General features: G+C 39.5%; 1 protein-coding gene across 3 annotated transcripts in view; it reads left to right on the top strand.

Moving 5' to 3' along the window:
* Positions 1–8,242: 8,242 nt before the first annotated feature.
* The window catches only part of LOC123499333 (E3 ubiquitin-protein ligase ubr3-like), a 104,870-nt gene continuing 98,112 nt past the window's right edge, over positions 8,243–15,000 (top strand). The window contains exons 1-2 of one of the 3 annotated variants that reach the window (XM_045247212.1): positions 8,243–8,362; positions 9,724–10,069. In XM_045247212.1, the coding sequence (XP_045103147.1) occupies positions 9,767–10,069 (303 nt within the window). In that variant the 5' untranslated portion in view covers positions 8,243–8,362; positions 9,724–9,766. Of the gene's footprint in view, positions 8,363–8,393; positions 10,070–15,000 lie in introns of those variants that run through there. The other 2 variants (XM_045247213.1, XM_045247211.1) reach the window with 2 other exon arrangements.

Raw genomic sequence — 15,000 nt, forward strand, 5'->3', positions numbered from 1 at the left:
TGCTGTGATGGTGTATCGTAAGCAGCCGTGTCCTTCCTGAGGGGAGTGTTACACCGTCAGAGGAAGTTATTTTACTCATAACATTAGACTGAAAAATAGATAACTTGCTAGGTAATCAAATAATATACAATAGGTAAATTGATAAACAACTAATATTTCACAACAGAAAATAAACACTAGATATCAGTAATTATGTAAACAAACTACTATGATAAAAGTGTCAAAAACATCATACCTTTCAGAAAAGTCATCGTACTCACAAACACTTCACCAAAACAAATGATCTTCACATCGCTTAAGAAAAAACAACACCGGTCAACATTTACCAACACTGTCTGATACAATTCCACGCATAAACTAACCATTAAACACGCTAAAATGACCGATATGACAAAATACAAGATTATGTTTTTGCGTAGACTTGGTGACATTGACAGATGAGAGCGGAGGCCCGAAGGGTAAAGATGATGGTGTATTATGATTGTGTTTTTCCTTTGTTAACGCCCTCGAACTCTTTCCTCGAAACCCACAGAGCACCGTCCCTCCCCTGTGTCCTTCGGTGAGTGTTCCCTGCTGTATATTTACCCGGTATATTGAGTATTTGTGGCCTAGATATGAGGGAATGAGAGAGGGAGAATCACTACCATTTCCTCAGGCTTTAGTCGAAGCTACACGGGTTTTCAAGGGTATTTTTACGGTTTTAGTGACAGATTGATAAGATATCTACATTACTTAGAGGAGAAACAGTCTTGAGAACCGGGCTAGTTATCTCTGTGGCCTTTGAAAATAGTGGTGGTGAGAGCTAAGCGTTTCTGATTACGAGTATGTGTTTGAACCGAGATTGATTTGTCTTTTTGTGTTCGAATCTTCAGTTAGCTGTTAATCTATAAACGGGTATACTGATGACGTCAAGGTGATGGAGTGAGTGTTGAGAAGTGAAAGGAAATGTATTGACGTACGAATGATTAGCGACATGTTAACCCTTCGGTCCCAGGTTGCTTTTTTTTTTTTTTTTTTTGGTAACTATTTGGCGATTTCATACACCTTCAGAAACTTACGTGAGGAATAAAATAGTGAAGACTGTGGTCATTAACCCCTTGAGTACCATGACGCATTTCCATGTTCATTCTGCTTACTATTTGGTGATTATATACAGCTTCAGAAACTTATGTGGGGATTAAAATAGTGAAGACTGTGGCCATTAATCTTCTGACCTCCATAGACCCATCGTAATGGAAATATAATCGTCTAATCGTCTAATCACACTCAAACTTATGGTAAAAATGCGTTCTAGTACTGAAGGAGTTAAAATATTGGACAGATGAGAAGAAATTAAAAGATGAACGAGTCGAGGATTCAATTTCAGGATCGTTCGTTTGAAGCATGAGTGAATCTCCCGGGGGGGGGATAAAAAAAAAAGAGGGAAAATGAAAATGAGAAACGAATGACCGCCACAAAACAAAGTGAAAGGGGAAAGAAAAAAAATAATATAAAAATCAAATATATATAGATAATAAGTTATAAAATAGTCACTTTTAAATATTGGACATAAATATTATACCCACGAAAAAAATATATAAAAGAATTTATTTATTTTTCCTCCCGTACAAAACATAAATCATGACTGTTCTAAAACATTCAATAGCATTTAGTAGCAATAGAATATATATCTAACACTAACACTGTACATAAGTTTCACAAAATAGGCAAATCTTACGTAAAAAAAAAAAAAAAAACATTTTTTACCATAACGTTACTTCAATGCCACATGCCAGAAGTACGATAAAAGACATAAAAGAGAGAAATGAAGAGAAAGAGAGAGCGAGAGAAGAGGGGAGAAGTGGCAGAATATTACAATGACATTAACCTTCCTCTCTTTCATCTCACTGTCTCTCATTTGCCGCGTGTTCTGTCATAACCAATTGACTCTCGGCGCGGCGTCTTTCCCGGCCCGTTTTTTTTATGTTGATTCATGGTTGGCGGGTGTGAATATTTGGCCATGGATAAAGTCGAGTGAATGAATGAGTGCGTGTGAGGGAAATGAGTCAAAAAGAAGTGTCAGGCTTAAAGTTGAGGCGCCATAGCGAATAGAGAGAGAGAGAGAGAGAGAGAGAGAGGGAGGGGGGGGAACTGCAGTGAATGACGTACGGTAATGGCGAGTGAGTGTACGATGAGCAAAAAAGTAACGGTGGAGAAACTAACAGAGAGAGAGAGAGAGAGAGAGAGAGAGAGAGAGAGAGAGAGAATATATAATCAAAACAACCCATTCCTGAAATAAATAAATAAATAAACAAAGGAAAACATAAAGAACTGAATAAACAAATAAATAAATAAACAAACACGTACTTAATTTAAAGAGCAATTTTACAACTTAACTCCTAAAAATCTTGTAAATTGTCAGAGAGAGAGAGAGAGAGAGAGAGAGAGAGAGAGAGAGAGAGAGACACATCAAAGGCCTAAATCCTCACTTGTATAGCATAAACTTCTAAAAAGCTCCCGTTATGCACCCACAAAGCCTGTCATTTGAGCAACATACACCACCCATGACCCTCTTCTGTCTTTTTTACGGAGCAGCGCAGAGCAAGCATATACCACCCATTTGTATAACACGCCCTCTTCTCTCTTCCACCCTCTCTCTCTCTCTCTCTCTCTCTCTCTCTCTCTCTCTCTCTCTCTCTCTCTCTGTTTTCGTCGCCCCCACATGCCGCCTGCTGTCTCCTGCTGTGTAAATAAATAAAGATATAAAGATTTGAATGTTGTATGTGATCCTTGACGTTGTGAACCTATTTTTTATTCTTTGAGGAGTTTAAAATTTTCGAGGGATTGTGTTTTGTGTTTTGTATCCCCATATTTTAAGATTAAGGGGATCTATCTCAAGAATTAGGGTTCAAGAATTAGGGTTTTCAAGAGCGTTTTCGTGATTCTCATAGTAGATTGTGATAGGAGTTAAAGATTTCGGGTTTTTAAGATTGTGTTCGTTGCTCTCATGAAAATTGTGATAGGAGTCGATGATTTAGGGGTTTCAAAGGTGTTTTCTTGGTTCTAATGGTAAAGAGTGATAGTTAAGAATCAAAAATTTGGGTTTTCAAGGGTGTTTTTGTAGTTCTAATAGTAATTAGTGATAGGCGTTAAAGAATTAGGATTTTTCAAGAGCGTTTTCGTTATTCTAAGGATAAACAGTGATGGGAGTTAAAGAATTGGAGTTTTTCAAGGGTGTTTTCGTTGTTCTAATGATAAAAAGTGATGAGAGCTAAAGAATTAGGGTTTTTCAAAGGTGTCTTCGTAGTTATAATGATATATTATAATGATAGTTAAGAGTTAAAGATTAGGAGTTTTCAAAGGTGTTTTCATGGTTCTAATGATAAGTAATGATAGGAGTTAAAGATTTAGGTTCTTTCAAAGTATATTTTGGTTCTAATGGTAAACAGTAATAGTTAGGAGCCGAAGATTTAGGGTTTTTAAGGGTGTTTTTGTGGTTCTAATGGTAAACAGTGATAGTTAAGAGTTGAAGATTTGGGTTTTTCAAGGGTGCTTTCTTTCTTTCTTTTTTCCTCTTTTCATGCAAGAAGGGAAGCCAGCAAGGGCAACAAAAAGTAAAAAAAAAAAAAAAAAAAAAAAGGCCCATTTGATTGCCAGTTCCCTTGAAGATTGATAGAGTTAGCCGAAAGTCTGGGACAAATATCTAATGGTAAGCAGTGATAGGAGTTACAGAATTAGGTTGTTTGAAGAGTGTTCTTATGCTTCTAATGGTAAACAGTGATAGTTAGGAGTTAGAGAGAGAGAGAGAGAGAGAGAGAGAGAGAGAGAGAGAGAGAGAGAGGTGTTAGGGTTTTCAATGGTGTTTCTGTGGTGCTAATATAAACAGTGACAGATTTACAAGTTATTCTGGATGTTTTTAGGGGGATTTTCAATTGTCAAATATTTTCCGTGACTCTAATAAAAGTTTAACAGGTAACACTAATTTTGATACTGATTGTAATGGTAAAGGAGAATATATAATCAAAATAATATACAGATAAAACTAATAATAAAACAACAACTTCTATCTAATGGAGGTTTAACAGGACTGGTAATGGTCAAGAAAAATAGATGATCAAACTAAAGTACAGATAAAACTAATAAAAAAAATAAAAAAAAAACTTCTATTTAATGAAAGTTGAAAGGAACCATCTCATACGCCGCACCCAGAATCCTTTCAATAGATTCTAGTCGAAGTTACACGTATTTGTTTTAACACCTTCAGTACTGAGACGCACTTTTTACTATGAGTTTTGCGTGTGATTAGATTTTATTTACATTAGGAAGGGTCTATGGAGGTCAGAAAATAAATGGCCAGTCTTTACTATTTTAATCCCAACATAAACTTCTGAAACTGTATAAAATCGCCATTAATCAGAATAGATATGGAAACACGTCATGGTACTAAAGGGATTAACCCATTCAATACTGGGACACATTCCTGTTTTGAGATTTGTGTACGATTAGACCATTTTATTGACATTAGAAGGATCTGTGGAGGTCAAAAACTAAATGGCCAAAGTCTTTACTATTTTAATCCCTACATAAGTTTCTGAAGGTGTATAAAACCACTATTAACCAGAGTAAATATGGATATAAGTCATGATACTGAAGGGATTAAATATGTTTATGGTTCTAGTGGTAGATTAGGAAGGTTTTTATATCTTTTAACATTAGAAACAATCGTAAAGACCTTTTTAATAATCTCTGAAGTCTTTGAAAATTGTCATAGTGAAAACTTGGATACTGATTGTAATGGTAGAAAAGAAGAAGGAAGAAAGAAAGAAAGAAAGAAAGAAAGAAAGAAAGAAAAATCCAGCTACCAAACAGATAAACTAATAAAAAAAAACCAATTTCTATTTCTATTTCGCAACAGTTGAATAATTAAAAGCACCACGGATAAAAAATGAAAGAAAAGAAACAAGTATGGAAAAAAATGCAAGTCAAAGTTGAAAGGATCGTTCAGTCTCGCAATGTATCGCTCGGGGGTGTTCCGTTACTCCATATTGTAGAGTTTGATGCATTTTGGGAAACCCCTCGTGACTCATGCACCATCAAGAGAGAGAGAGAGAGAGAGAGAGAGAGAGAGAGAGAGAGAGAGATAAAACAATTCCCAGACCTTTTTATATATTCTTTATTAGTATTTTCTATCATGCTACATTATTATTATTATTATTATTATTATTATTATTATTATTGTTGTTGTTATTGTATCTTGCTAATTTATTACTATTATTGTTCCCGTGATTGAGAGAGAGAGAGAGAGAGAGAGAGAGAGAGAGAGAGAGAGAGAATGTAGAAAGCTATAGATATCAAAAGAAAAATCAAACTAAATAATATAAATGAAAAAAAAGAAGCCATAGGAAGAATATGACAAATGGAAATACTACAGCTGTCATTTCTCTTTCCCTTTCATTCATCCCTCTCTGTCTCTCTTCATCTGCCTATCACTCTCTCTCTCTCTCGCTCTCTCTCTCTCTCTCTCTCTCTCTCTCTCTCTCTCTCTCTCTCTCTCTCTCTCTCTCTCTCTCTCTCTCTCTCTCTCTCTCATGGCGGGATCAGAGCGTGGAAAGTATTTTGTGATGCATAGTTGAAAAGGTCACACTGTCCTTTCCTGTTCGCACTGACCTCTTCCTCTTCCCTCTCTTCCTCCTCCTCCTCCTCCTCCTCCTCCTTCATTCTCCTTGTTCATTCATTTATTCCAGTGATATTCATGGTGTTCTTGTTTATCCAGGAATCTAGTTAAGTTTGTGCTGAAAGTCTCTGTTTTCCTTACCGTTGAGTGTCCTTGGTTCCCGTTTTCGTTCATGTTGATTACTTCTGTTCGTCAATAAAGATATTATTCTCTCTTAACCTCTTCAGTACCATGACAAGTTTTTATATTAATTCTGCTTACTATTTGGTGATTTTTTTTACTGCTTTGGAGACTTACGTGGGGGTTGAAACAGTGAAAACTCTGGCCATTAATCTTCTGACCTCAATAGACCCTTCCTAATGTTAATAAAATCGTCTAATTGTACTCAAAATTCAAGGTAGAAATGCTTCCTAGTACTGAAGAGGTGAACAATTCCTAGAGGGACAAGAAGACGGTGAAGGGTGATTTTTTTTATACATAGACTCAAAAAGAAGTTTGTGTTGGTGCAGAAATTAAGCTTTGTTGGTACTACTACTACTACTACTACCACCACCACCACCATCATCACTACTATTACTACTACTACTACCACCATTACTACTACTACTACTAAAAGTACTACTACTACTACTACTAGTAATAGTAGCACTGTTACTACTACTACTACTACTGTGCGCGTGTGTGTGTTATTCACTGTTTGATCTGCTGCAGTCTCTGACGAGACAGCCAGACGTTACCCTACGGAACGAGCTCAGAGCTCATTATTTCTCATTATTTCCGATCTTCGGATAGGCCTGAGACCAGGCACACACCACACACCGGGACAACAAGGTCACAACTCCTCGATTTACACCCCGTACCTACTCACTGCTAGGTGAACAGGGCTACACGTCAAAGGAGACACACCCAAATATCTCCACCCGGCCGGGAAATCGAACCCCGGTCATCTGGCTTGTGAAACCAGCGCTCTAACCACTGAGCTACCGGGCCGTGTGTGTGTGTGTGTGTGTGTGTGTGTGTGTGTGTGTCTCTCTCTCTCTCTCTCTCTCTCTCTCTCTCTCTCTCTCTCTCTCTCTCTCTCTCTCTCTCTCCTTGCCACACCTAATCGTTTCAAAACTGACACGTGTATTTTTACTTCAGTGATAAATATGTACGTAGATTAGATATTTGAGGTTTCCAGATAAAGAATGTGATAGATAGTGATAAAAGCAGGTTTTCTACAATACAGTTTGTGATTAGAAAACGAAGCTGAACTTTTAATGTAAACTATACTATTTGTCTATTCCTTACAAACACGTGCTTTGTTTGCTCTTTACCTAAGGAATGTAATTTTTTTCGTATATTTCTTCATGTGTTTGATATGGATTATATTAGCTACGTTCTTGAGATGAGTCGTCAGAATTCTTCCCGAGGCTGGTGTGACGCCGCCACTTCGCCATGTTGGGCCGCCCAATGACTGCCGCAGCGCTGACGTAATACGCACCAGCCTTGAACAAATGGATTTACTTCGCAATTCAGTATATTTGTTATTGCTGGATATCTATTGCTCTATAACAATACTTTAGATATTACCCAACCAATATGTTTGTGAAAATTATGTATGACTGGATAATAAAATTGATTATCTGAAAAAGTCTACCCTCTCTTTCTTTTCTGTTCTTATTTTCAAGCTATAAACATGATTTATAACCCATGATATTGTCAATGGATCCTTAAGAGGTGAGGATTTTTATGAATTTCCCTTAGATCAAATATATCCTGATTTAATTTACTTATAATAACTTCAATAATTGTAGTGCAATATTTACTGTCTATCGATTTCTTACATGATGTCATATCCAGCTTAGCTGAATAAAGGACACATTACACCTACCATTCATGTCCACAAGTCACAAGTGACGTACTTGCTTACTATCTTTCAGTCTGAAGAATGCATGGAACCAAGGTGAGTGAGGTGCACCAAGATGGCTGGGGCCGCGCCACCAGCCAGTGTCTCTACACAGAGCGTCTGTGTGACAGGGTGGGACGCATGGCGACAGGCAGCCTAGAGTCTTCCTGGACAGTGTTACCAAGGCAAAGAAAATTACCCTATGCGTAGGTCATCGTATCTGTGTGCAACAACATAAAACCATCACATATCCATGGATTTATTTTCAGGACCACATTGATGGCAAAAAACAGTGGCAGCGAGGTCTGTTCTCATTTCGCATCCAAAAATGAAAATAAAGCATTTTCTCTCAGATTGAAAATATATAATGATATTGCCGAAAATGAAAGAATGTTTATTTCTTTGCGAAGAGACGATTGGTGCTGCTTTAGAAACCCTAGTTGTATACAGTATATATATTCAGCTCACCATTTAGTCCAAAGATTACATCACTGAGTCATTACCTGGGCAGAATCATAAGGTGTTGGTGAGTCTCGGGTAGTGTTGCACAAAACAAACGACACACTTTTTCTCATCACACTATACCTTTATACAACTCACACTTAATCCACCAGCAAAAACCAGCCTTATTCCCGCAGCAATAAAGAGACTAGCCAGGGGTGAGTGGGAGTGCGGGCGTGGGGTGGGCGACGGGCGGGGGTTGGCCACACTGCCGCAGACGCATTGTGGGAGTCAGTCCTGCGACCTGCTGAGTGCTGAGGCGAGCCACTCTTTATGTGTGCTGGAACCCGTGGTAACTCAGCGGCGGCGTGGAGTGTCTGGTAGGCGTGAGGGGGTGTGTGAGGGCGTGCGGCGGGCGTGCGGGCGTGGTGGGCGTACAAGGAGTCCTGGGAGGGTCGTGGAGACATACCTGACTACCTGCCTTACCTGTCTGACCCTCCTCCACCTTCTCCACCTCCTCCTGCTGCTCCGGGCGGACCGTGTCCCTCCCCAGGCAGGCGCGGCAGGGGGCGGAGAGGGCATCAGGGCGTGCTGGGAGGCGTGTCAGGTGGGCGAGGCGTGGGTGGCGTGGGCGCGGCGAGGCGTGTGGGAGCATTGCCCTCCTGTCTCCCTCCTGCCGCTGCTGGGGGCGCCTTACCTGGTCCACCTGGCGCCCCTGGCCGAGGGTGTACGTGCAGGGGCCTGACAGCACCTCACCCTTACTCACTCACCTGTGTCACCTCACCTGTCCGCATTCCACATTAGCAGACCCATTGGCGCACCTCACCTGTCGTGGTTAGTTGGCCCACAGCTGCCCCCCGCCAGGTGTTGTCATGCGTGGTGGTGGTGGTGGTGGTTGCAACACTCGCCTCTGTCTGGTGTCATGATACCCTGCCTGGCTGTTATGTGCTCAGGTATCACCACCTCACCACCTTGATACAGACACAAGTTATTTCATTGTAGTTTGGTGTTGTGGTGGTGGTGTTCTGGTGTTGTGTTAATGTACTGAAGGTTTGTTCTCTTTATTGATCACACACACTTGTCACGCTAACTTTGAGGTGAGCTAGAATACTTTATTAAGTTTTGTTATTATTTCATCCATAAATCTTTAAATATGTGGATATTTTGTTCTTATGTTTCAGTTTCAAGTATTTTCTTGTTACTAGACATTATGAAACCTTAACGAATTTGACCAGGCTAGAGAATAGACAATAAAACACATCAAAATTATAAAGTTAATGTGATTGAGTAGCTATCAAGCATCAAGCAATTGGTCATTCAAGTCATATGTGTGGCAGATGAGGTAAAATGACAGGTGAGGTGAGGTGAAGTGAGGGAAAGGCAGGTTTGGCAAAGGCTGTCATGTAGGATGGCTGGAACAAGTCACAACAGGCCTGAGTGATTGGTGGTGGTGGACAGAAATCCAGTGTACCTTTAAAACCTACCTCGTGACTCATGGATGAGTCATTTTGTACTATAATGTAACACAATAGTAAAAGTGCCGACCTCAGAAACTCACTAGTAAAGAGTATTGAAGCAGTGGGTATAGCGGTGTAGGTGGCAGTGAAATGCTTGGCCAGGTGGGGTTGTTCTTTGGTCTGCAGTGCCATGCATCCACCTATGCCGAGGTGAAGGTGTGAAGTGCATACCAGCAGCTGTGTGGAAGGAAAGAACAGCTGCCTTAGTGTGTTGTCTCCCACAGCGGTGAGCAGGAGGCTGAGGGTCATCGCAGTGTGTGAGTGTGTATGCGGTGTGCTTATGTATGTGCGGGAAATGTTAAGGACATGAACGGAGGAGAGCGAAGGCAGCCGCTCCCCATGGAGGCAGCGGGCGGCGGCGGCGGTGGTAGTACCGGTGGTGGTGCTGAGGCTGGTGGGGGAGGCAGCAGCAGCAGTGGTAGTAGTGGGAACAGCACCACCTCCCTCCAGAAGGATATCCTGACGGCAGAGCTGCTGCTGAAGAAGGGAAAGCGCTATGCTGCCTCCTACGTGAAGGACGAGTTCCTCAGGAATCTCTCCCCCGGTGACCCTGAGGCGCCACATGCACAGGTGAGGCACAGGGGAGGTGATCAGGGAGGCTGGGGTGTGTCCTGGGCTGGTGACACTTATGAGGGTTCAAGAGCTGTGGGATTTTCAGAATTTCACTTGTCTCATTTTGACATGTTCATAATAAAGATATGCTTGTTCTTCCTATTTTTTTTTTTTTTTTTTTCCTTTTTATTGATTTTGGTTTGTTTAATTATTATAGACATGCTACTTTGATGTTTAGTGTAGGAGAGACATCAATGGGAGGTTGAACTGTGTTACCTGGCAGAGTGAGACAGGTGTGACTGAAATATTACTGTAGACTTTGTGTGTAGCATGTGATAGACTCTGTACCTTGATATTGCCACTTCTAGTATTTATTAATTGAAGTTGCACCACATTATGCAATACACAACATCTGCTAGGAATGATTATTTTAGATATTATATACCTCATACATTATTTTCAGTCTCCAGTGGTTATAACATAGGTACCTAGTAATGTCACATGTGTTTTGACAATATAGATTAATTTCCTTTGTACCTCGGCTTCACTGGACAGCCAAAGTAATCCTGTGCTAATTTGTTGGTTCATGGATGGACTGGACTCCCTGCTTGCTTTCGTATTTCCATCTACCTATGACCGGAACTCACTTAAGAGGGAGGTTCCAAGACATTTATCCCATTCATTTGGCTAACTCCCTCAGACCTGCTTGGGGACTGGCATCTGAATGAGCCTTTTTCGTCTAATCGTTTTTGTTGCCCTTAGCCAGATTTGCCCTCTTACAGTGTTTTATAACTATCACATTTTTTTTTATCAATTTTGGAGACTGACTGAATATTCTCATTACATAGGGAAAGAAAGATCAGCCAAATAGTCACTGCACTCCATATGTCCTGCCTTTCCACTCAAGTTTCTGTTAATTTTACCTCCCTCACCCCCCTTGCCTACAGCGGAAGGAAGATCAACAGTATAGGTGTCGTACCCTGTCACTCAACTTTCCACTAACTCCCCTCTCGTACCCACACTCTATTTTTGGTGGCAGATACAGGGGACAGGGATCAGGTTACACTCTGCCACATTCTTTCGGTTAAACATGCCCAGGAGAGAAGTTATGGTTGCTTTTTACTGCTTAAATAAACACACTTCCTGTACCAGCTAGGAAATTTATCATGAGCCAGACAGAAATGAGTCTCTTCCCTTGCTACACTTTCTGAGGCCATATTGTGAGTTTTCCTGTGTTTAAAAGTAACATTAGTCATGAGAATTTGCCATGATTGAGAGTGATTAACCTGCCCTACTGTATTAATTTTCTAGGGAGTGTCTTTTGTCACAAGTGTGTTTCTGAAGTCATGTGGTTGTGTAGAAACATAAGAAAAGGAGAGAATCTGCAAGAGATTGTCAGGCTTCACATGGCTGTCCCCGTATGAGCAAAGCTACTCAATTCCGTCCATCATCCGTATCCATAAATTTATGTAATGTTCTTTTAAAGCTTCCACGTTAACAACATGATTACTGCATCTGTTCCTTTCATCAACCATTCTGTAGGTGAAGAAAATAAGGAGTTGAGACAGTCAGCAGAACATATTGAACAGAGCAAAGAAATAGTAAATAAATAGTAAACAGAGCAATAAAGGCAAACAACATCAGGGAAGCACTGATACAAATGCCTCACCTGACATGACAATCTAATCTGTTTCCTTGTACGTAACAGTAATGGCAGTCTTACATATAACAGTGTGAGAAGTAAAGTGTCACAGGTGTAGAAGAGTCTGATAACAGGTGGGAATATTCACTCCTGGCACTTTCCTCTAACTGCAAGACTGTTCCAAGAGGTCATGCAGTGAATGGTCTTATTTTTAACAGTGATATCAATGGAGGTATGTGTTGTGGGGGAGAGGAATCTGACAAATGCGGCAACAGTTGGTATTTTTGTTCCTAGCGGTCCTTTTTTTTATGATGAGTTTCAGTGGTCATGTGGTGAATCTTTGTGTGTTTAGCAGTGATATCGGTAGATCAGTGTGTTACAGGGATAGAAGTTTAATGATTTTTTAATATGTTTTATGAATTTGCAATTATTTTAGGCTATTTAGTTTTATAGGAAGAGAAACTACGATTTTTTTATACATTTTACCAAGTCGTTTAGTTTTTGAGGCAATTTAGTGTCTTAGGAAGGGAAATATAATGATTTTTATTAATATATTTTACGCAGTTGTATTTTTTTTATGCAGTTGTGTCGTTGGAAGAGAAACTTAACAATTTTTTAATATATTTCACCGAGTCACTTAGTTTTTTTTTTAGGCGATATAGTGTTATAGACAAAGAAATTAAACATTTTAATACATTTTATCAAGTCACTTTTTTATTGGCAATTTAGAGTTGTAGAAATAGAACGACAAGTTTAACAATCTTTTCACATTATTTCCCCAAGTCACTCTGATATTTGACAAGCAGCATCCTCTTATATTTAACCTCTTCAGTACCATGACACATTTCCATATTCATTCTGCTTACTATTTGGTGATTTTATACAGCTTCAGAAACTTACGTTGGGGATTAAAATAGTGAAGACTGTGGTCATTAATCTTCTGACCTCCATGGACCCTTCCTAATATCAATAAAGTGGTCTGATCGTACATAGATCACAAGGTAAAAGTGTTTCCCAGTATTGAAGTGGCTGAAATAGTGAAGACTGTGGTCATTAATCTTCTGACCTCCATAGAACCTTCCTAATGTCAATAAAATGGCCTAATCATAGACAAATCACAAGCTAAAATATGTCCCAGTATTGAAGCGGTTAGAATAGTGAAGACTGTGGCCATTAATCTTCTGACCTCCATAGACCCTTCCTAATGCCAATAAAATGGACTAATCGTACACAAATCACAAGGTAAAAATGTGTCCCAGTATTGAAGGGATTAACAGTGAGGAGAGTGCAGGAATGTGTGGACGGGGAGGACGATAATTTAAACACTTGGGTATCTATGTGTGCTCCTGGCTCTGCTTCTGCCCCTCCCAAGGCCACCTGACACCACGGGGAGCCTTAAGAATCTGTGACACCCTTGGCAGAGCGGCCCTGATTCACTGTAGCTAATTCTGACCCATAGAGAAGGGACAGAGAGAGAGAGAGAGAGAGAGAGAGAGAGAGAGAGAGAGGGTTAAATAAGGTAGCTCTTTATGATCTTATTAGATTGATGAAAGGAGCAGGTTCTCTCTCTCTCTCTCTCTCTCTCTCTCTCTCTCTCTCTCTCTCTCTCTCTCTCTCTCTCTCTCTCTCTCTCTCTCTCTCTCTCTCTCTCTCTCTCTCTCTCTCTCTCTCTCTCTCTCTCTCTCTCTCCCCATTCCTCTCCCTCCCTCCCTCCCCTCTCCCTCCCCTTGTTTCATTCATAGCTCTACATTTAATGGGATGTTGAAGGAAAGAAAGATAATTGATGGTCAGTTGCAGTGTAGCCATTAAAGTACTACACATCTGTTGATTGCCATAGATATGCCTGTTTTATTGGGCCTACTTTCTTGCTCTTGTATGGTGAAAGCTTTATTTTTATTTTTTTATTTGTTTATTTTTTGTATTATTATTATTATTATTTTTTTTTTTTAGTATGTAAAGGTCTGTAGTCAATGTGAACTTCTTTTCTTGACGGAATGTTGAGGGAATGTTGTTATGGGTGTTTTGTTTGTTTTGTTTTGTATTTTTTTCTTGTTACTTTTTTTTCTTCTTTTTTTCGAGTCATTTCTTTTTTTTTTTTTTTTTTGTCAGTTAGGTGTTAGTGCATATTTAGTCTCTCTCTCTCTCTCTCTCTCTCTCTCTCTCTCTCTCTCTCTCTCTCTCTCTCTCTCTCTCTCTCTCTCTCTCTCTCTCTCTCTCTCTCTCTCTCTCTCTCTCTCTCTCTCTCTCTCATATTCCACTCTAACTCCACTCTAATTTCTTTTTCTACTTTTATCACTTCTCTCATTTTCTTGATTTTCTACTTTTTTTTAAGCTTTATCATGTATTTTTTTTTATCTTCCATTCATTTATTTTTTCCATCTTCATTCATTTATTTATTCTTGCATTTTCTTATCCTTTATATTTCATTTGTGTCTTTTTATATTCTCATTCATTCATGCATTTTTTTTATTCTTTCATTCATTCATTCATGTATTCTTTTATCCTTTCCCTCATTCATTTTTTCATTCATTCTTTCATTATTCATTTATTCATTCATTATCGTCCTTGTATATTTTCTCCTCCTCCTCCACTTTCTCTTTACTAGGCCAGACATTCAGTTTTCCTCTCTGTCTCCTTTACTCCCTCTATTTTATTAAGCAGTTTTTAATCCTTCATAGAATTGGATAAGAAAAGGTCATCTATAACTGAAGCATAAATTATTTCAAACCTCCTTATTGAAAATTCAAGTCATAGATAGATGGAAATACAGAAGTAGGCAGGGAATTCTAGAGTTTATCAGAAAATGAATGATTGAGAATACCAGTTAAGTCTTGCACTAGAATGCTGGATAGGATAAAGGTGAAAGAAGCAGGGGAAATCATTGGTAGATGGAAATAAAGAAGGAAGCAGGGAATGATTGAGAATACCAGTTAACTCTTGTACTAGAAAGCTGGACAGGATAAAGATGAAAGAACATGGGAAATCTTGTACACAATTATGAGGTGTGCCAGCTCCATCAGAGGGAGCAACAAGTATGGGTGTTAGTTATATATAAGCAGTGTAAGGTTGAGGTCCTGGCTCGGAGGAGGGACACATCAGAGCTAAAGATAGAGGCCAGGATAGGTCGGTAAACAAGAACTGGAGAAATGGAGTGTAGGAAGTGAAATAAACTAAAGATGCTGCTACCAAACACTTCCTGTCCTTGAATCTTTTGTGTGTGTAGCTAGAGGCATACACACACACACACACACACACACATTAGGTTAGGTTAGGTTAAGATTGTTTAGGTTGAATTAAAGTTAGTTTA

This window comes from Portunus trituberculatus, chromosome 49 (genome assembly GCF_017591435.1).
Source record: "Portunus trituberculatus isolate SZX2019 chromosome 49, ASM1759143v1, whole genome shotgun sequence".
Classification (NCBI taxonomy): domain Eukaryota; kingdom Metazoa; phylum Arthropoda; class Malacostraca; order Decapoda; family Portunidae; genus Portunus; species Portunus trituberculatus.